The sequence below is a fragment of the Gastrolobium bilobum genome, unplaced genomic scaffold, assembly GCF_033153095.1.
Source record: "Gastrolobium bilobum isolate Gb01-03AN ecotype WA unplaced genomic scaffold, APGP_CSIRO_Gbil_v1 utg6234, whole genome shotgun sequence".
Taxonomy (NCBI): Eukaryota; Viridiplantae; Streptophyta; class Magnoliopsida; order Fabales; family Fabaceae; genus Gastrolobium; species Gastrolobium bilobum.
This window is the reverse complement of record NW_026897242.1, coordinates 242,325-265,681: the sequence shown is the minus strand read 5'-3', so window position 1 is coordinate 265,681 and position 23,357 is coordinate 242,325. Positions and strand designations below refer to the sequence as shown.

At 37.0% G+C, this 23,357-nt stretch overlaps 1 protein-coding gene across 1 annotated transcript; it reads right to left on the bottom strand.

Annotated features, from left to right (window-relative positions):
* Nucleotides 1-468: 468 nt before the first annotated feature.
* LOC133305130 (uncharacterized) lies at nt 469-22,855 on the bottom strand. Its single transcript, XM_061505264.1, has 8 exons — nt 22,718-22,855; nt 10,014-11,330; nt 7,062-7,202; nt 5,187-6,930; nt 3,679-3,816; nt 3,512-3,600; nt 1,879-2,735; nt 469-1,736 (listed from the first exon to the last, which is right to left on the bottom strand). Exons 1-8 carry the CDS (start codon nt 22,853-22,855, stop codon nt 518-520), a joined length of 5,643 nt encoding a protein of 1,880 aa, XP_061361248.1. The 3' UTR covers nt 469-517.
* Nucleotides 22,856-23,357: the final 502 nt, after the last annotated feature.

Genomic DNA, 23,357 nt, shown 5'->3' with positions numbered 1-23,357 from the left:
ATAAAACCCTGTCACGTACCATATTGAGAGTTTACTTTCTAACTATCCAATGTGATTTCATTTATAAACACCATAATCATAACTATAAAAAAGTTGATTAACAAAATTGAATATGAACAAATTAATTGTATAAACAATCAAACGCAATAGGTTCATACGGTGAGCACGGACCACTTATAACAAAGGGGTACTTCAGTTAGCACAGAAGGGATTTTAGCCCTTTAGGCAAGGCCAACACACATGATTACAAAAATTTTAGTTCCTTATATACGATGCAAATATTTTAAATAAAAACACTAGATGATTCTTACATTATGAGTTCGCTTGTACACAGAAAGGTTAGTTGATATATGATTAAAGTCTCTTTGATTGTTGCTGATCGAAGCACTAGAAGAAACTGCAGGGAATTTCGTGGTCAACCAAAATTATATATATATATTAATCTCAAAAATTTATATATAACTGCCGCTTCAGCACCAAAAAAATTGCTAAGCAATCCAAGCTATGAAACAATAGCTCAATCAAAAGGGCACTTTATCATTACTATCAACTCTCTAACAGAACAGAGGCAAAAGGTCTCAAATTTACAGTGAAGAGAGACATCCTTGTCTGGGTCCATATGAATAAGTACACCATCTCTGAAAACATATTTAAAATCAAGCTTCAGTGGTTCATTCAGTGCCATATCTTTGCTTCCAGTTGCATGATGGCTTTTCGAGTGAGAAACACATTCAGCTGGCACTCCAGTGTTTCTGGGATTACAAGTTCTCAGGTTTGAACATTCAAGAGATGCTTCATGCTTTTCATGCCTTAAGTTTTCATCAGATAAATCAGTGAGATCTTTGGCCAGGTGAATTTTTCTAACTGCTGAAATAAGATCCACAGATAATAATGCTACAGCATCATGGAGATCTTCTACAGTCCAATGGCTACTATTCAACCCCCACTCATGAACAAGTAATTTCTTTGTCAAATTATAGAGACTGTATAGACATTGAGGGCAACATTGATATGAACAAATAACCCCAGATTCAGCAGGACCACTGCCCTTGCTTGAAGGGATATTAATGTCTATAGCATTTTCATCTTTTCCAGAGTTAACATCACTTAATTTAACACCAGTCTCTTCTGAGGACAAGCTGAGGGGCGGATTAGAGACAATCTTGGAGTTGCCAATCTCAACACACTCTGGTTCACGGGCACTATGAAGTCCACTTTCAGAAAGGGTAACAGAGTTAGTGAAAGTAGATTTTGACAACCCACATTCTCCATTTTCAGAGAGGGAAACAGAGGGAGTGAGTATGGATTCATTCAAGTCTTTCGCAAACCCGAATTCTCCACTCACCACTGTAAAATTTCCAGAAGTTAACGATGGCATCCCATTCTCCTGATTTAAGGATGGATCAACAGGTAGGTTTATATCAGCTGAGTTGTTGATATGCTTATCTGAAAAAGAATGGTTTTGAAGAGATCCTTCAGAACTTGCATTTATACCATCATGATGAAGATTATTTAAATCATCATTTCTGTCATTGAAGAAAATAAATCCAGTTGTTTCAGCAGGAATTCCCTTACAACTTCTCCCCAGCGTCTCTAAATCATCACCTTCCATAGGAACAACCAAATGGCAATTTACACCTTCAGCTTGGTGATCATCACTTGTGAGATGGCCATTTAATGGCCCAACATTTTCCGGCATAACCTTCGTCATACACTCTGGGGAATCCTGCTCTAGACTGAAAAGGAAAGAATCACTATTAGAGATCACCCATAAACATATATATATATATATATATATATATATATATATATAGAGAGAGAGAGAGAGAGAGAGAGAGAGAAGCAAACAACCATGCATAGTGGGAACACTAGTAATACCTCAGTAATGCATAAGCCCAGTTATTGACCATATCTTCCAGATAAGCCACTTGTGATAAAACACGGAGATATTGAAATCTGTCCTTTCCAGCTTGAATTTTTGTATTAACTTGCCCAACCAAGATCTCAAGAACATTCCGAACCGCAAGGGAAACTTCCCTGACAGATGTGTAAGCACCTCTGTATGCTGATAAACCAACAGCAACCAAGCCTCTAACTAAGCCAGATCTCTCTTTGCTTTTCATGCTACTAGAGCCACAAGGACCCATGCCCTTGTCTTGTGAATTACTAGGACGAATTATACAGGAATTGAAAGGCCAGCCCTTCCAAGGTCCACTTACATCAGCACAAGGACCATCTTTGAGTTTTGATGTGACCCAACAAAGTTCAGCAAAATGTGGGTACCGAAGAATTTGATAACCAAACGTGGATATTGCCAACAATAGGGTTGACTTCCCCTTCAGTGACCTACTGTTGGGTGGTGCTGGAACTTTTGTAAAGGATTCAGGAAGTTGCATTTTACCATTCTTCTCACTGGCTGATTCATTATTGTTTCTCTGAAGTTCTCTATCTTTACAAGCTTCAATTGAACAATAGGCTCTGTCCCCCCTGCGGGCACCCATTTGAATATGAGATCTCTGATGAATTAATTGAATCTGCTGTTCAACTACATTTCTCAATAGCTCTACTGCAGATTGATTGATCACCACCTCGTGATCAAATTTCCCATCAATCTGCAGAGAGAATTGAGGAACTGTCTGCTCCAAAGGAATTGATTGACTGTATTTTGACTGGTACGTCTTGAAGAATTCCTTTATTTTACATGGAAGTTCAGTATAGGGAACTTCTGAAGTAGCCTGTTGGCCAATGAAAAAAAATAAAAATAAGATCCAAAATTCAACTCTATATAATGAGTTTTGTTACTTTAACAAATCTCAGCCAAGCCTCGCAAAAGTCTCATCACCACCATTTTTCTCTCTTTCTCTCTTCCTTTCTCCTCCCCATCAATGGCCCACAAACTTTTTGTGAGATTTGTGAGATCTCTTTTTTAGTGCAAGAATCATTTCTCATAGAAAATATCATAAACATCAGGTAATTTATCACAATGAATTACCTATTATTCTGAAAGCCAGGGAAAATACGGATTGACAGAAATTTTGATCAAAGAAGTAACGCTTTGTCTGGCAATGTTACTATATAAACAACTATATCTTAAATATCGACAGCTATAAGCATTACTCTATGAATTAGTCATTGCAAATCTTATATGAGAATTAAGAAGTAACTGATTCCATAAAAAATAAATCCACAATTAGTTAAGCACAAGTCAACATAAATCAGCAGCTGATTTGGGATAAGATTTGGCATTTAGCTTCCTACTTGATGTAAAGTATATCATCTTTTTATGGTGTTTCACTAACAGACATGCCGAGGCATTGGGAAGCTTTGCATCATCGATGTTTTTTTCTTTTGTTTTCTTTTCTTTCTCTTTTTTTTTTTGTTGTGTTTTCCTTTTTATGTTAAGGAAGACCTTTATACTCAATTCTTTGTTTCTTTATTAAAAAAATAGAAAAAAAATTAATGAACTGATTATACACATGCTTTTATTTACAAGCAAGATATGCGTTCATACCAGAATCATCAAGGATGAGGATACACCAATGGACTCCACCTGCTCAATAAATGACATCCAGGCATGTGAAACCCTTCTGCTGGCTTGGCCTTCGGCCATTTCTGCTGACTTGTTTTTCTCTGTATTGAATGTGTTTTCCTTCTCAACAACTTGGCTTGGTTTGAAACAAGACTTTTCCATCTCAGAGGATGCATGAAGTGTTGAGCAGGAATCGGTAGTTTCAGACATTTGGAAATGTGTCTCCACAGCCCACAAGTCAATTCTTGGCATGAATACTACACATAATTGCACGCTAGCACATTTCACTGCCAAGTAGAAATGTTACTGTGAGTATCAAATATAAAAATTGCTAAAGGTAAATCATGATAGAGCTGGCTATCAATATTCTCATATCAGGCTACAAATTCATGTCTCATGCTTTGCATCTCTCAATGGTTAGAGAAAAAATTACGATTTTTTTGGAAGCCCAAGTAACATAACCTACTCTGTGGCAGTTCCTACTAAACATAGAAACCTGAAGATAATTTTCTCAGTTGTTTGTAATAAAGACACGAGGAAGCTTTCCCTGCTCCAGCTTTCTCAAGCAATGAATATTGCCATTAATCATGATGACTCAAGGATAAAAAATGGAAGGCTATGTGATGCTGAAAAAATGTTAAGGATGTGACAATATTGAGGGAGAGAAGAGAATAGCAAAGAAACATGGCTGCATTGTAGTCCTGTGAGCCAGTGATCCATGATCTAATAGCAGTAGCAAAAGGATAAGCAAAAAAATAATCCCTTAAATGACATATTTTTGTAGAAAATAGAAAGATTCATTTAGATAGTGTAAAAAATAGAAAGATCAATTTAGATTAAATAGATAGCTGACTTTCCTAATTTCTAGGAGTAGGTATCATATAATTCCTATGATTAAAGAGATATATTTAGTGTATACCGACTATATACTCTAACTCTATGTAACAAGTGAAAATCAATCAGAAATAATAATTGAAAAATAAAGGGGAATTAGTTTCTCCTGCACCTGCACATACATTAAAAATCGTGCCCCCCCCCCCCTATTTTTAAACGGTGGGCCCCACATGAATTTGTTTCTGCATGAGACGATACTCTTCTCCTGTAATAGGAGAAAAGTATCGCCCAAAAATAAAAAGATTCTCTTCTCATCTGTTCTTCATGGCTGCGTTTATATTTGTATCTAAATACACACCTATATATGTATATTTTCTAGAAAAACCAAATCAAATGCAAGGCTTGAAGATGATAAATATCAAGACTGGCATGAAACGTGAAATCCCAATTAAAAAAAAAATGTAATCATGGGAAAATAAATAATGGCTGCAGTAAATTACATAGACCACCTTAGGGATTTAGCAAACTTTAGAGACATCCCTTGTTTCTAATATTGCACAGACCTCATCTTAAACTTTAGCATAGCTCTATAAATTGCCATACTTTATTATAGAGTTACAGACATCCTTTATTTTAAATTAAGGCATAACATAAATCCCCTGTTATCTAATACAGACGTACTGCCTGTTATGGAGTTAGTAAGCAAATCTAAAGGTTACAAGAGAGGTACTGTCAATCAGCTGCAAAACTTCATCACTCATATTTTATGCATCTATCACCAACAGTTAAAAATCTAACAACAAATTAGGATAGAGAAAAATACTTAATATTTTTGCAATCCCTTGAACTACATCTCCATGTCCTTCTTGCGAAATAGTTGCCATATCAATCTTCTGAATTTCAACATTCCCAGTAAAGCAGTAAAGAAGGCAAGATGCAAGATATCTCTGGCCAGATCTGGGATTTCCAGCAATCAATATACGTGTTCCTGATTTGTTTGTCAATGCAAATGACAAACCACTGCGCATGCCAAGCTTCATAGAGTGTTCAAATTTCACCCTGTTATCATCAATATCATCCACACAATCCAAAGAGCCAGCAAAACCATCATCAGCAGACAAAATGCCAGAACAAGTGAGCTTCCTCTCTACCTCGGCTGCAATATTTGCTTCTTGAAGAAAATTATCAACATGCAACCACCAGTGATCAAGAGGCATTTTCTTTTTGTCTAAAGCAGAAATCATCACATTCTTAATCATTGTTACAGCTCTAGATATAGGAGGCGGCAACCATAGGTGTTCATCGAGAAAAAGAGATATGAGAAGAGTGCATAATGGCCGCAATAAACACGGAATAAGGTGTATGGGAAGAGGGGAGCATATTATATCATTAGCAGCATTTCCAGCTTCTCTCCGAGAGCATGGTGGTGGAGAACATGATAAAGCCTCCAACCAATCCCTCTCCTCCACCGCAAAAGACGGAAGAGGAAGGTTCTTACAACCAGAATCTTTCTCTTCGGCTGCAGATAGCACTTCTTGCAAAGGGAAATTCCTCTTCAAAGCATTGAGGGCCGCTTGAGTACAAAGAGCCTGGAGATCAGCACCAGCAAAGCCAGGAGTTTTTCTTGCAATCCACTCAAGCAAGGATCCAGTAATTGGTTTTGGCCACCTCTGTGTATGAAGAGAAAGAATTGCAGCTCTGTCCTTCATCGATGGCAATGGAAAATAAATTTCCCGATCAAATCTTCCCGGGCGCCTAAGTGCTGGGTCAACAGCTTCAGGACGATTTGTTGCACCTATAACTACAACTGAACCCCTAGATTTCAAACCATCCAAAAGAGCAAGTAATGTTGACACAACAGAACTATGTGTCTGATCTTGCTGCCTAGTTCGGACGGGTGCCAATCCATCTATCTCATCAAAAAATATAATAGAAGGTTGACATCTCTCAGCAACCTGAAATAATAGTCTTAGTTGGCGCTCAGCATCACCCACATATTTTCCCAAGCAATCTGCACCTTTACGGGCAAAATATGCAATCCGTTTATCGCCACAAGCACATGCACCTATCAATGCCCGGACCACTAACGTTTTCCCAGTTCCAGGATATCCATGTAACAGAACACCTCTTGGAGGCGTAAGCCCTAAATTACCAAAGAACTCCGGATATAATAGAGGTAAAATAACAACTTCCTTCATACACTGGATGACATCTTTAAGCCCAGCAACAGATTCCCATCCTTGAAATGATTTTTCACTGGACGAATCTGAACCACCAATGTACACTGGGGCTATTCTCAATAAATCACGATGAAGCCTCTTGTTCTCACGTTTCAAAAATTCTTCATCCTCACCACAATTTTCCAGCCATCTCTCTTCTGCTTCAACATCCTTTTTCCAAGCATCATTTGAAAGTTTCCTCATCTCCAACTTCAATTTCCTAGCTTTCAACTTCTTTATCCGAGCGAAATATTTATTACCGTGAGGTTGAAAGAGATGCCGATGATCTGTGCAAGCTATAAGAAATTTACGATGATCAAAGATGCAACCATTTGCCCTTGCACAAGGCTGAGAAACAGAGATAGCAAGTTAGTTTTGATAAAGATTGGCATAAAAGAAATTATTTATTGTTTGTAAAATCTATATAAAGGGAGTTAAATAGATTTTTTTATTGTTTAGAAAGAGAAAACGTAGCCAACCAAGTGATATGTTTTTGGACAACGATCAACACGACAACCAATGGTAGCTCCTCGCCTCCCACAACGTGTGCACTTCAATGCTCTTCCTCTACAAAGTGCAGCTCTCACATTTTTTAAGCATCCCAAGCCAGCAAAATAAACCTGCAAAAGTATCTCATAATGAATAATTTACTTTAGCACAAGAAAATTGAATAAGCTACAAATAGGCAGGTTATTTCAGTCTGTCAACTACTCAACTCTGAGCAACAAAACTATTAATCTGATAAAATTCAACAAAGAGAAGACAAGAATTTCTGTTCATTAGTTGTTAATAACAAAGCAATGAATGTTGTGAATTAGCGAACATATTGTTTAAGAAATATAAAAGAGAAACTTCTAAAATGGAATCCCCTTTTCTTTGGCTTTATTACGCTTCTTGTGTGCTTTAATTTGGATACGAAAGTTCGACCTTGATAAACACCCCATTTGGAAATCAATTACAGGTCAAGTCATTCATTTGAAGACAAGTACTCAATAAGATTGCTGCTGATGATAATATTGCAGCTTCATGCATCACTTAAAAAACTTCTCCTCATATGCACATTTGTAATGTTTTAGTAGGAAAAAACTGCCCATTCATTTGAAACAACCCAGCAGTCACTACATCTGGAAGTCAAATGAAAAGCCTAAAACTGAAAAGACATTCTAATAAGTAGCAGAGGCAAGTTTTAACCACAAATTTACCAATTGGCTATTAATTCATTACGGGCAGTTTTTGGAATCCACACAAAAGGAGCACCACCGGTGTTTCGTATTAAAGTTGTTAGAGAGAAGAAACCAGCACTTTTGTGGTTGCAGTAACTGCAGATCACATGAAGAAAGCCTGCTGGTTCGACATAATGCAATGAATTGGTTATAAGTCACCATGCAGCATTCTATTGTTCTATCTACATTGTGTCAAATTGAACTGGTTTAATATACAACTTCTACTGCATTTGAGGCAGTCTGTTCAAAGGTCCACCCATAAACAAGGCAGACTCACTGATTTCATTTAACAAATCTTTTATGAATATTCTTATCAAGAATACGATTTTAAAAGTGTGGGAATAAACTCTCCTCAAAAATCAAGGGCAAAGGGGGCATTAAAGAGTTCCAAAATCACCCAGGGCAAGCATGTAATTATCAGATGGAGAGGTTTCTTGTCTTCTTCCTCAGATTAAATTTATGTCATAAACTCTACTAAATTATGAGATGGTGAATCAAAATAGTTACTCATATTTCATTATTGCAATTTGAATCGATAACGTGTCCCCAAAATTCCTTTAAAATATGGCCCCATTTTGATAAGTAAATGCAACCACCATCATAATGTCACCCATGAATTGAAGGATTACAGTATAAAGGAACTTTTATCTTATCATATTATTTTGTAGAGTTCAGCCAATACTAAAGAGATAAAAACAGAGAAAGCAAATGCTAGGGAAAGTCATTTAATAATAACATAACTTTGGTTATTCCAAGAATGTTAATTTACTTGGTGTTTTCTTCATGATGTGCATATAGTGAATTTCAATATTATCCTGGGTAGAAATAATTCTTGTCCATATATCAGTAAGAGTTGATAATGACCATAATTAATAAAAGGTATAGGGGTGATCAAAGCCAAATCTGATGGTATTAATATGATAGAGATGGATTCCATAAGGTAAATAGGAGGAAAAGAAAAGGGTGAAGACCAATATAAGCATTATTTAAAAAGACCCCGAAGATGAGAACTTAAATATATTTAAATTCTAGATACTACTTTGGTCAAACTATTTGTTAGAATATATGAAGCATATCTCAAATATCTTAATTGTACCTAAGAATAAAAAAAAAATCACTCCCCGTTAAACCCGACTAGTAAGTGTGGGGTGGAGGCAATCCTTATACGCAGTCTTACCCTTTTATAATTGCAAAGAGGCTGTATCCTAGATTCGAACCCATGACCTTTCAGTCATGCAAGAACAGTTTTACCACGGCTCCAGTTCACCCCTTTTATATTTCATAGAATAATTTAGAATATTATAGATGATCTCTTAGAAAGAGTTTCCTTATTTCTTTATATTTCATAATTTGTTTCCTTATTTAATTAGGATTTGGAATCTAACATTAGTATAAATAGGGTTCAGTAATTTGTAGTTTGTATCACAATATAACACATCAAATCAATACCAATTTCATATTATTTACTCTTTATTCTCTCTTTTCTTCCTTCACTACCTAAATCCCTATAATCTCAACAATATTAACAAGTGTTATCGAGAATCAAGATGCATGGCATTGGCAATGTATTCTGATTATTGTCATCATTATTAAAATATCACAAATATATGATCACCCAAAAAGAAGCCTATACCATTCCTTGGAACAGAAAAAAAAAAAAAATTGAAAATGATGCATAAGGAATAAATAATAGGAATCTCTTCAAAAGATTTGATAAAGATGAGAGCTTCAAAAGGCAAAAGTAAATCTATCAACGAGTTAACTTAGAGAGTTTAAGATGTCATCAATGATCATCAGCACAGGTGTTAGTTCATTAATAATTACAGTAAAATGCTCTTACTATCAAACAGACATGGAATGCATTTAAGCCCTAAGTAGGAGAACTTAAATTCCAATGTCATAAGCAAGTCTGCTATATTATAAATGAGATTAATGTTTCTCATGTTGCATGAGACAACACATAAAAAAGTGGATGGGACCCACTAAGGAGAAGAGAGAGAAAGACAAAAAAATGGGTCTCATCCTCTCTTTTTTTGTGTTGCATGAAACAATTTATCTCATGCAACATCAAAAACACATTTCCCATTATAAATACTTAGCAATGTAGTACGATAGTTTTCTTAATTCTCATGTCAAGCTCACATATGCATAGTTTCATGATGCAAACCGAGATTCTAAAAGCAATAGATATCTAGATTTAAATCACACCTCTGGACTCCATACAGCACAGTGCTGATGAACCCATATTCCAGCAATACCATAGCGATCATTAATAGGACCCAAGAGGCGCCCCAACCAGCCAGGTTCATCACCGAAGCCATCCCAGATATCATAATTAGGCTCCTCTGAAGCTGAAGAGCCACTATATGCCTCATTCTCACTTTCACCATTATCCTGTACTAATCTTTTTGGAGGTTTACTATCAGTCCCTCCACCACACAAACCACACCGCCTACCCTCTTTAATACGTTGGTGGCGAGGCTTGTCATTTGAAGCTTGTTTGGAATCATTTATCCTTATGATATTAGAATCTTGCAAGGTCATTTCATCCATGTTAACCTCCTTATCAGCAGATTCTTCATTTTCTACGTGTTCTGTCAAAGTTCCAGCAACTTCTGCTTCATCACTTGCATTTTTTCCTTCCTTCGCAGTCTCTAACTGATCATCCTGTTTATCTACAATTTTCACCGGTGACAGTTCAATGCTGTCATTACACTCCTCTGTTTGCACATTGTTAGATAGATCTCTCTCTCCATTCCCTATTGTTGGAGGGGCATTCCCATCCAATATTTCTATCAGATTCCCATCAGACAACTGGGTTTCCTCTAGAACTGAAGCACTGTCCTCATCTTTGCTCAATGTAAGCTCCACTTCTTGATTCTTAGTCTCAAGTAAATCCTCATGAGTCTCATTCTCTTTATCTTTATGCCCCTCTTCACCCTTTGTAGCTTTGATCCTCCCGGGCCTCTTCGTCTTAACTATTTTCGGCATCCCATCTTCCAATTCCTCTTTCTTACCAACCTCTCTAACCTCAACCTCCTCCTCATCTCTCCTTTCAACACCTTCCTCAATCAGTTTCCTTTTCCCACCTGGCGATTCCCTCTCTTCCTTCACCTCAAAACCTACACTTCTAACCCTTGATCTCAACCTCGAACTCCAAGCTTTCGGAATCTCTACCCCAACAGAGCTCCTGGTCACCCGCTCTTCAATCTTAGCATCCTTCACACCACTCAGCACTCCATTCTTGATCAACCTCTGCCGCTTCTTCGGAGGAGCGGGAGACGCATCCAGCAGAACCGGGACACGCCGAACCCGAGAGCTTCGGCGAACCCCTCCATCACCACCATCCTCAACAAAATCACCCTCATTGAATTCACCATGGTTTCGATTATATTCCTCCTCGCATATCGCGTCCAACCTCTTGTGCTTCTTCCGAAGCCGCAAACCCGATCGAGCAGCATTCCTCTGCTCCAATGACGAACCAGATTCGCACGGTAATTGCATGACAATATAGCCAAACAATCGCTACACAAAGAAGGGGAAAAAAGACTGAATTATTTTCTACCCAAAAATTATCACGAATAACTACAAAATGGGTATTGATCGATTCGCTTCTTCGTCCAAATGGGTGTTCGAAGATGCACTGATTCGGAGGAAAAAAAATGCCACACTCACCAAACTAGAAGCTGAGCTTGACTATCCAAGTTTGAGAGAGAGAAACCGAAACCCTAAAAATCGAATTGGGGAAGCATTTTCTCTTGAGATATGGTTAGGTTTCGAAGAAAAAAGGTTTCCATGAAGATTGGGGTTTCTGTGTTTTGGGTTCTTCCGATTCTTTTTCTTTTTCTTTTTCTCTTTGTTCTTTTCCAGTTTTTCTCTGAAATTTCACTCTTTTGCTTTACTCCCAGAAGGACTAGGGCGTGTGAGAGTGAAACATAAGAGGGTTTTGCTTAAATGTTTCTGAGCTCATGATCACGCTTGAGTTGGTGACGTGGTTGTACGCGCTATTAGGTGGGGCCAAAGAATACGCTGCCGCTGATGTATCTATCGTAGGAGGCTATGACACGCGCTGGCGTAGTGAGTGGGATTAATATCTGGTCGTATTTTTGTGCAAATATTTTTGTTAATTTTCATTTTAACAACGTAGTGTTGCCGCCAAATATATGGGTTTCGCAGATTTTTGCACCATGTAATAAGACACCAACGAAAAAGGCAAAGTGGAAGGGTATTTGGTGTATGCATTGCATGTTGTTTCTGTTTTTTAAGGGCAACGGCTACTTAAAAATTTATGTGGCGACTACTTGTGCTTTTTGCAAGTTTTCTCAATTTTATTTTGTCATTGGATGGGAGGTTCTAGTCAAAAACTAAATTATGAATCAATTTTCAGCTTTTGTTTTAAGATTATTTTTTTTAAAGCGCACATAGTCAAAATAAATCCCAAATTTTGAGGACATTAAATTGAGTAAATACTTAAATTAATCATTTAAAGATACATGGAACGTCAAATTTGTAAATAGCTTATAGGGATTTCATTATGGCCATGTGTATGAAAAAGACTTTGTTGATAGAGGCAAAATTCACTTCAATGATCTCTACACCCCGAGGAGATTAGTCATCACATGTAGGCAGGAAGATATCGTGAGTTATACTCAAAGATACATGGAACATCAAATTTGTCTTTTTAAATCAATAAATACTTAAAGGGTTTCAATTTTTTCTTGCAATAGGAAAAAATTTTCTCATACTATAGACACATCTTGTGTGGGGTCAATATCTATTAAAAAACTAAAATAAAAGAAAATACTGCACAGAAATCGAAGGGTCGTCGGTAGGAGAAAATAACTCTCCTACAGCATGAGAAAATATTTTTCTATACTTAAATTAATCGCCAAACATTCACGAAAATATTCATGTAAACCTTGTGTTCATGGTAACAAAAACAAAAATGTATGTTGAGCGTCCTTCTCTTATGCGAGTATGACTCGCTAGTATCAAACAAAAGGGTAATTTTATGGAGGAAAACAAAGTATTGATTAGACAGAATTCGGCTAAAGCACCATTTTAGGACTTTTGAGCAAACGAATTGTCCAGTTAAAGCTGATTGGATAAGTTTTTCCAAACTAAAGCAGTCAAACATGTCACTGGTATATTGACGGGACTAGTCCCGTCAATGATACTAACGGGACTCATGCTATGTCAGCGCCACGTAAACAGTCATGTTACCGTAAAACTTCGGAAGGCCATAACTTTTCACTCGAGTATCCAAATTAGATAAAAAAAAATTATTTCACATAACTTTTTGAGATCTACACAATGACACCTTATTTGACATATTTTATCTCCCACAAACATAGTTTGAATTTGCAACAATAGTTCCACAATTACAAGATCATTTAAATCCAGAAGATCCTAAGTTCTTTCCGAACCAGCACCATGAGCTGTCGCACATGCCATCTTTTGGATTTATAAAGCTCTTGTGATTGTGTTACCATTTTACAAATTCAAACTATGTTTGTGAGAGATAAAATATGTCAAATAAGGTGTCATTGCATATATCTCGAAAAGTTGTGCGAAATCAAAAAAAAATCATCTGATTTGGATACTCAAGTAAAAGTTATGGTCTTACGAAGTTTTACGGTAACGGAACTGCCTACGTGATGCTGACATGGTACGAGTCCTGTCAGTATCATTGATGAGACTAATCCCGTCAGTATCAGTGACGTGTTTGATTGCATTAGTTTGGAAAAACTTATCCAATCAGCTTTAACTGGGCAATTATTTTGCCCAAAAGTCTTAGAATAGTGCTTTTCCCGATAGAATCCCATTGTACAAAATACAATAATAAATGAGGAATACATCCCTCCTTTAACAGGACAACAAAACAACATTCATGCTGATTACGAGTGTAAATAGGCTAGGCTAGGCTAGGCTTTGGCTTAAATAGGCTAGGTGTAAGAACCCGCACCGCTAAATTAGGAATTTAAATAATTTAATTATGAGTTTAGGAAATAATTCCACAATTGACTTTGGATAAATATGGAAACAACATAATAATTAATATTAAGCCATTTTTCAGAAGGAAAGTGTAAATGTAACAGCTCATTACGTACTGGTAATGTTATCATTGCATATGGTATTAAGCGCAGTTACAATCATAGTAATTGAGTTAATTAAATTACGAGTAAACTTTTTCTTTTTATTAACTCCTTGCCTTTAAACATTAACCATTTATGTAATCAATTAAAAACAACATCGTAATTGTAAATGCAAAACTCGTGGAAGCATAAACCTTATTTATTATAACCCCTCCAAGCAATACCATTAACTCTAGGTTATAAAATGACTCATTTTCAAAAATTGCACAGTAGGAATCGATTGCCGAGTGCAGGGAATCGATTATCAACAGCTACAGTAACAGACAGTAACTACAATTTGGCTCCCCTGTTTTTAGGAATCGATTCCCATCATATCGAATCGATTCTCAGCCTTCACAGTGGCTGAAATTTGCGTGCTCTGTTTCAGGGAATCGATTCCCTACTGTGAAATCCCAGTTTTGACAGCTTTTTGACTTCACAAGGGATCCATAATTTCATTCCTAACACTTTAATACTTAATATAACACATGTATCATTACTAATGTAGGCTCTAGGCCCTTCCATCATGCATAATCTAATACCAATGTATCATTTTACATCATTTATCATATCCTTTTCCATTTACACATCATATGGCTCATTTTACATCACAAGTATCCAAATGCCTCTAAACACAAAATATGTGGCCATGGACAAGTCTCATGCTCACCAAGATGTCAATATAAACAATAAGCATGAATGTAAGACTTAGAATCTAATCATGAACACCACAAAAGCATGGAAATCTCAATATGCAATATGTTCATGATCTAAGTCCAAAATGCTAAATGTAATGCTATGTGCATCAAATAAACTCCTCCAAAATGCCATGTTCTCCATATGCACATCATGATCCAACTCCTCCACTAAGCAGGCCTATTGCCCGGAGGTCCTCCATGCTCACTATAACCTGAAATGATGTCTCCAAACGCGGGGTGAGATATACAAATATATCTCAGTAAACCAAGGGTACTAGAGGATCACTCCACCCCATGGTTCACTCAATGTGCATACAATGATCATCATATGAAATGCATAAACATACAAGATCACACACACTGGGCTCACATCCAAGAACATCCACACAAGGATTTCATTCAAGGGCCCCATCATATAACTCTCGGGAAGCTTCCTGGTGCCTCTCCCATGGATGAAACGACCCCATGGCAATACCCAACTAGAACTTCTCATGAGCCCTATCCAGTGGAAGTCCCACGTTTGGATCATCCTGGTGCCGCTCCCAGAGTCGGCCTCATGGCAAAACCCGACCGGAATCCCCCAAAGTGATATCTCCAGCGGAAGTCCAAACCACACACATCTACTGGCCAGATATCACAGAATATATCACAGAATATGTCACACAATCAAAGCAATAATGCATGAACATGTCATTTCACACAAGGTCAAAGAGCACAAAATCCAACCACAACCTTCCACTAGTTGTGGCGGAACACACAAGGGATAAAATCCAAGTACCAAGAGTTTACCTCAACTCCGTACAAAATGCTCCACACGTAAGCTCCAAGCTTATACCACTTCTATTGGTTCCGTGAGAGGCAACCTATATGATCAAACAACAATGATCATCAATACAATTTTTAAGGCAATCAATTTATTTTCAAAATACTAATTCCCAACCTATTCACTTAGGCCAAAGGGCTATTTCACATTTATTTTTCCTTAGACTTCCATATAGGTCAAATTCCTACACACATAACCATCCAACATTCTTCCTTCCAATTCCCTTACATTATACCAACCTACCATCCATTTAAACACCATTTTCAACCATACAACCTCAACTACATAATTTTTACATCATTTTTTCTCCAAACCCTCTATGGTTCGAATTTCTCAAGGACACATGCTCTAAGGTTTTCAATCCAATTCAAAACTCACACATATCATACAATCCTATTATTAACTCATTACAATGGTCCACAACTCAATTATTCAACCCTATCACCATACCAATTCACAAAGTATTGATATCTCATCACAAAATTTTCTTAGTTAAAATTTCCAAATCACAATAATTTTTATTACATCAATCATCATCATTTATCATTCTAAGCATTTAATTCCAAAGGAGACATACCATTTAATGCTCCTAACTACCATAGCTCAACACACATCATCAAAACCCTCACCATTTTATGATCTCATGAAAAACTCAATGAGAATCTGAAACTTACCACCAAAGCTTCCTAGGATCCAAGGGGATAGTCTCCAACCAATGAATCAATACAAAAAGTCCCAAAATTTCTCCAAAATGACATAAATTCCGGGGCTGATTTTGGGATGTATCTCTTTCCACAATGCTCCCCCACAAGATGCTCTCTACATGAAAGTCATTCACAAGAGAGTGGGGAACAACTTTGTAGTTGGAAGTTTATCCTAAAAATGGCTAGAAATCAAAGTTGCAAATCAAAAAACTCACTACCCTAACAATGGTGAAGGAGCTCGATGGTGGAGATGAGTTTAGGAGAGAGAGTGTTCAGATTTCTTTGTTTAAAAGGTCACTTACTCACTTATAATCTTTATGTGGGTTCCACATGTCACTTAACTTTCTTAAATCACCCAATATAACCCACAAATTCATAACCTGCGTATTTTTCTCGTTCACATCATATTTTTACTTCCTAAAAATACTGATCATATTTTTATGTTTATCAGTACAATTTTACCGCAGTATTTTACATCGGTAAAATCATTATTCATCAAATTTTCTGAAATTTGTCTATCCACTCGATTTTCGTTCTGAATCCATTTTCGGCATTATTTTTTCCATTTGAGACCTTCTACTCAATTTTTTGTGCCTAGGGTTACGTGTCTGGTAAATTATCATTTTGCCTTTTTTACGTATTTTGGCCCTAATTTCAGGATTTTCACTAATCCTACCCCTTTATCCACATTATCACATATAATTATATAGTTTAGAAATATGAGGTGTTATAGAAAACACCAGGTATTTTGCGGTATAAATGAATACCGGAGAAGTAACTCGAAAAATTGAAATAAAAATAGGAATATTTCTAGAAAAAATATCTAGGTTAAGAATATCAAATTTGGGATAAAAATAATTAGCAGTGATGTCCGATCTAATATTGGATATTTCACTGTATAAAATGCGTACCGGCGAAGTGTCTCAAAAAATTATTATAAAAACATGATAATATCTAGAAAAATGTCTAGGTTAAGAATATAAAATTTTAGAGTTAAACGAAGAGCCAAATTAATTAAACTAATACTGTTAGTTTAAGTGAGTGCACCTATATATATCTAATGGCATTAAACCCTATGTCAGAATTTACGACACTCATATAGGTATCTCTCATTTCTTCATGGTTGCTACCATTTGTTCTACATGAAAGACAAGCTTTTCTTCAAGAAAAATCACCAAGACTCCTTCTTTTCTTCACCATTAATCATTTCATCCATGTAAACACCTTGAGTTTGTAAAGTTAGTGAAGAAAGTGAGCATCTTGAAAGAGTGTGCTTGCTGCCTTGGTGAGTGATGAGTGTATCATTGTGTTTTTTGTGGAGTTGGAGCCATTTCCACCTACTTTCAAGCTTCAAGAACCAACCTTTGTGAAGAAAACACTCACCTTGTATGCTCAAATTTCGTGCTATACAAAGTCAGTGGGTTAGGGTAGCATTAAAGTCTCCAAGGTCCCCTATTTCTTTTGTTTCAAGAGCTTCAAGGTAACCACACACCCTTTTTCCTTGTATTTTCTTGAAAATGCAATATTTTATGAAGTGAAAAAGGGAAACCTTAATGACTGAAGTTAAAGGTTGTTAATTTAATTTTAATATGATAGATTGAACTTCTGTTTGAGGGTAAGTCGAAGGTTGGAACCTTGGAAGGCCATTGGAACTCGGATTATGCAAGAAAATCTGCAGTTTCGCTTTTCTGCACAGGTGGTAATCAATTACCTTATAGCAATAATCGATTACCTCTCTAAGGTAATCGATTACCATGAAGGGTAATCGATTACCCCCTGTATGGTAATCGATTACCTAATGCATATGTGACAACATTGCACTAGTTTGGTAAGATCGTGATATATCGAGTTACAGAGTTCCGAATTGAGTGAGGTTTGGACCTATGTGAAGCTAACACATAAGGATATAACCCTATAAATTTTAGATCCATTGAATAAGTGGATTGATTGCGGTTTGAATTTGAAGCTGCTGCCTTGTTGTTGGAAATTCAGTTTGCAGCAGTCACTTTGCGAAAAACATAACTGAAGTTATACAACTCCGATTGAGACATAAAATATGTCGTTGGAAAGCTTAGGATGTATACTTTAACATATTAAAATATTAGAATTTTTAGTAAAGAGATACAATTAAAGTTATAAAAAGAGTAAACACGGTTTGTTGCCTAACGTCTTTAGTAGAAGCCTGAAATCACTAAGCGAAAAAGAAAACATAGTCCAAATGTCATGAAATTTGGGAATCTAATTATTAATAATATTTTTAACATAAAATAGGCTTTACTTTTCGAACTGTATGTCTGTGGATGATCCAGTTGATACTGAGTTGGTGTTGGAGGATTTAGTTTGATAGGTAAGCTTTTGGTCCTCGAGTTTATCCATCGCTTGTTCCACCAAACCTATGGGGCATTGGTTTATGTGCATGATATGTTTTCTAGAAATTATATATGTTTATGTTATGAGTATTGGATATGTTGTTGAGCTGAATTTTGGAATTATATCTGTTTATGTTATAAGTATTTATATGTTGTTGAGTTGTTTTGTGAGTGCAAATGTCGTATGTTATGTATGTGGGGTGCTCCACCCTAGACGGTAATCCTTGAGTATGTGGGCCACATACAAGATGGTAACTCCATGGATGAGGTACAGGAGAGGAGCTTTGTATTGTAGGTTGCAGACATGCGTAAACCTTACCTTTTATTCTCTGGCCAGTAAGATGCATACACACATGACATGGACGTTGTTGTAGCTCATACTTGAGTGGAAAGAAACAACAAAGCAAGAATAAGATTTCATAGATCTAAGATAAGAAAAATATGGACGTTGTTAATTAGGAAAATCATAATCAAAGGTGGTGACACTTACCCAAGGTTACAAATAGCAAACCAAAGGTGCTCTTGGAGCTCACAAGTCAGCTCCAAGGTGCTTACTCCAAAGGTACACGAAAATACCACTCAAGCAAGGTCCTTTCTTCACAAAGTTTTCTTCTTGGAGTTCTCACAAGCCAAGAAGATGACCCCCACAACCCAAACTCAAGCACTCAGCCCTCCAAGACCTCACACAACAGAGCCAAAACTCAGAACAAGGCCAACAACACAGCCTCAATGCTAACTCTCACCCACACCAAGTGTTTAGGAGAAGAATTTATGAAGGAAATGGCCCTTGGCTCATGAAATGGAGAAGAGAACCAATGGAACAGTGTACAGGAGAGCTAATCAGCCATAAATACCACGTAGCAATAAGGAATGCCTAGGGTTTTGGTCCCAAAAGTTGTATTTATAGTCTACTTAAGTGTAATCACACAGTATTAACACTAATAGTTACGCTTATCATTTTAATCCCAAAATTATGATTGTGAACCTACTCATTTTTCTCAGATTTGTCATATTTTTATTTTATTTTTCGCAGCACTTTTCCGGTACGCGCTTTTCCATAGCCAGTATCAGTTCTGGCACCATTTCTCATTATTTTAACTTGAAACTTGTTTTACAAGTCCTACATATTATTCTAGTGACATATACACATTTTTCATAATTTTTCGGCATACTTCATCGGTACGCATTTATACCGAGTAGCAGAACCGGTATCTGCACTTTTCGTCAGAAAATCGACTTTCAGCATTATAAAACAGTTATCATAATTATTTAAGCCTTGTTGGGTGGTTTGCTAATGGTGGAAAAATATAAGTTCTGATGGGGGACGTTCCTCTGTTCTATATTGGTGGTAGAACACAGACTCGTTCCCTTACTTCCAACCCAAGTGCGCAAGTGCACGCATCAAGTAATAATGGGTGTATTAAGGCCTAGATTATCGTTCCCACGAGGATAGAACTCTAGATATTGTCTTACACTAGTTTATAAAGAATGAAAATGAGAAGAAAAGTTAGTGAATGAACTGTATGGTCAAACGTTTCCTACTGTCTTGACAACGTTCCTCAGAAACAGTAAGTTCAGTCTGATGGCAAACAATTGCTTGCTGCGTTATATATGTGATCCTTCCTGTTTATAAGAAGGTGAGATAATAATCATTGGAGATTTGGTAGATACAAGATTAAATAAAGTAAAAATAATAATACAGTACCAACTATAATTAAGAGACAACAATGGATGGTTTAAAAACAGTTTAACAGAAAGAACAAATTCATTGCTCCATTCTTAAATAGTTTTTTCCTCTGCTCAAGACTTAACACTTTTTGGCTTTGTCCCAGTTTCTTATCTGCCAACTCCGATTCCTCAGCTCATGGACTAGATGGCTCACAAGTTTCCATATTCCTATGGCTCCCTTGACTCCAACAGGTACTCAGTACAGAACCTTAAAGTGGACGAAACGACGCCTTATTCCGAAGGTGACCAATAGTTTTTTTGCCATGACACTACCTGCCCCCAATGGCTAAGCTATTTGAAATACCTTCCTTATGGAAGTTCCTTTCTCAGTATATGTTCAATTTACATTGATACACAATGAATATAGCTTACTTAGCCAAAGAAATACAAAAAGCTTCAGTCAAGAGTTTCAAAAATAATTCTTTAAGAATGTTGCAGTTTATCCGTCCCACAGATAGTTCAGCCCATGGCTGATGTTTTAAACATAATTATTCTAAACTGAAGTCCCATAGACCCGAGATTCAGCTCAGAGATAACGAATGGAACAAAAAGAAGAAACACTTATATTAAATTGAAAGACAGTTTACAATAAAACATAAAAATGAAGAAGGTGGTTTGATGCTCGTGAGGAGTCTTAGGGGATGATACAGAACAGAGAAGAAGGGTTGTCACTTAACTACAATTACAACTATATAAAACTAAACTACTAACTACTACTAGGTGATCTCTTCTTTTAGGACTTTCAATCCCTCTAGAATTCGATGATGTTTTTGTGTTTGGGACGTCCTATTTATAGGCAGAAGAGAGAGTGGCAGTCTTGTAAATCCTTTGGAGTTGGTTTCTTGAATGAAGGGATGGGGCGGTGGCAACAATGTTTAGAAGCTTTGCAAGTTGCTTGATGGGACAGTATTTGTTAATGATTAGCCGTTTTCTACAGTCCCCTAATGCCTTGCTTTCTTCTTGGCCAATGAGAACTCTTGATTCTCTGCTGTTCACGTTTCCTGCTACTTAAGTGGAGCACCGCCTTGCTTTTTAGAAGACGTTGTTTCCACGTTTCCTAAAAAATGAGCAGAGCATCAAATGAAGGTAGCAGGTGTAATAAATGATCTCAATCCATTCCCCTTTTAATATATTTTCAAAGGAATATGTCATCATACGTTCCCTCACTGTGTTTTTGTCACAAATGTGTAAACAAGTGATTTTCATGCTAAGTTGCTCATCATATGAGGGAACGTAAAGTATTTTGCGATCAAAATGGGCTTAGATGGGAACGAATTTACGTCCCATCAAACACCCCAAAACTAAATTTACGTCCTCAAACAACTCAGAAATAATGTATCAGGCTGCTCAATTTCAAAGAATAGCTCAACAGAAAGAAACTTGAGCCAGTGAGCAATCATAAACTTTTCAAAAAATGAGCTACTCTCCATAGGTGACAAGTAAGAAGAATTTGTTCCAAGGTAAATGGAGGTTGCTGATCTTCTGTATCACTATCACTCAGGGTTTGGTGTTTGCTCTGTCCATTCCTGGATGTGATTCTTCAGAACTTGTTTTTCTACTGTTTTCCTATGAAGTGCATATGTCTTCCCTTCCAAGGATCTTTTGAGAATAGGGTTTTGTGAAGGTGTGGTAGAATGATGGTCATAATCATGGGGCCAAGGGACGTTTACAATTGTGTTTTTGAACTGGACTTTTTATGTTTGGGGGAACACCTTTCCTTTTTGTACCTTTTCTTCCCTTGAAGGGAGATTTTCTGGTATTTTCGTTTGAATTCTTTTGAATGGCTGTTCCCTTTTTCTTTGTTTTCCTTTTTCTGTCCTCTTTGTTCATTTCTGGTTTCGTTCCTTGTCTTTTTGGCTGGCCTGGCGATGTGTTGGTGACTGTGGATGGAATGGAAGTGTTTATTTGGTTGATCCTTGTTAGTGAAATCCATCTGTTCTTCAGCAGTACTCACAGCAACCAAGCAAGTTTAGAAGTTTCATTGTGGTTACACCTCAGGAACGCTCTCATAAGTAAGTGTTTGGCCTTTGTCCATTCCTTACCAGCTTAGTTCACACAGATCAGCTTCCTTCAAAAATCTGAAGATTAAATTCCCTGCACTTTTCTATTTCAAGCACTCAGAGAAAGAATAAGCATGATTAATCAGTGACTTTGTGTTTCATGTTGTTGGCTATTCAAAATTGTACAACCTTAATACTATAACTGAAATATATGTACCAAGCAGTTTGATCAAAAAGCTTTTTCATTGCAAAAAGAATATGTACAAGGGAACAGAAAAGAAAAATGAATTAAAATAAACAGTACTGGAAATAAACTAACATTTAATAACTAGGAGGGTATTCTTCTTTTCACTAGGGACGTCTGTTGTCCTTCTTAGCACCTCCAGCTTCTTTGGCTTCATCAACTTCCTATTGTGTGAGGGGTCTCCTCCTGAGCTGATCTCCCAATCTTAATACTTCAGCTGCAGGTAACCATTTCTCGGCATCCTTCAGTAAATCACTGATTATGGCAACGAGGTAATTGATGGTGGACCTCATCATTGTCCTGCCAGTGCGAATGTGGACAATCTGCCCTTCAACATCCAATAGCCTCATTTCCATCTCATAAATTCTCCCCTCCAAAAACATTCCAAAGCTTTGAGGGCTTCTTTGGTTTCTTTTCTTTCTTCGAAATGTTTGAGGAGGAGCTTGCTGGGCAAGTGTTCAGCTCTGTGGTTGTGCAAGGACTTGGAAAGTATTTGGGAGTTAGAAGCTCTTCTGATTTCTCCCTTGACAGCTTGGAGTGTTGATGCATAAGAGGCAACACTGGTTTCCTGAATGGATTTCCTAATGGTGCTGAGTTGCTGTTCTCTCTCTTCCTTCTGTTGTTCCTGGAAGTTGTTGAAGGAAGCAGAAAGTTGGTCCAATCCGTCCCTTAGGGCTTTCAGCTCTTCATTGGTGCATGTCATATCAAGTTGGGGAACATATTATTTTGCTGGCAGCAGCTTTTCTATCCTTTTCCCCATCATCTCAAAAATCTCAGCAATCCCAATTTGTGACTTCTTTTTAGTTGGGAGGGGGATTGTTGTAACAGGGGAGGAAGTTGTATGCTTGTTTT

What these genes read in the sequence shown, in the direction of transcription:
- LOC133305130 (XM_061505264.1), bottom strand. Translation starts at nt 22,855, where the DNA reads ATGAGGCTATTGGATGTTGAAGGGCAGATTGTCCACATTCGCACTGGC. An exon ending in GTCCAAAAACATATCACTTG is followed by an intron (nt 6,931 to 7,061) that starts GTTGGCTACGTT and finishes TCTGTTTCTCAG; the next exon opens with CCTTGTGCAAGGGCAAATGG. An exon ending in AGGGATTGCAAAAATATTAA is followed by an intron (nt 3,817 to 5,186) that starts GTATTTTTCTCT and finishes TCTACTTGGCAG; the next exon opens with TGAAATGTGCTAGCGTGCAA.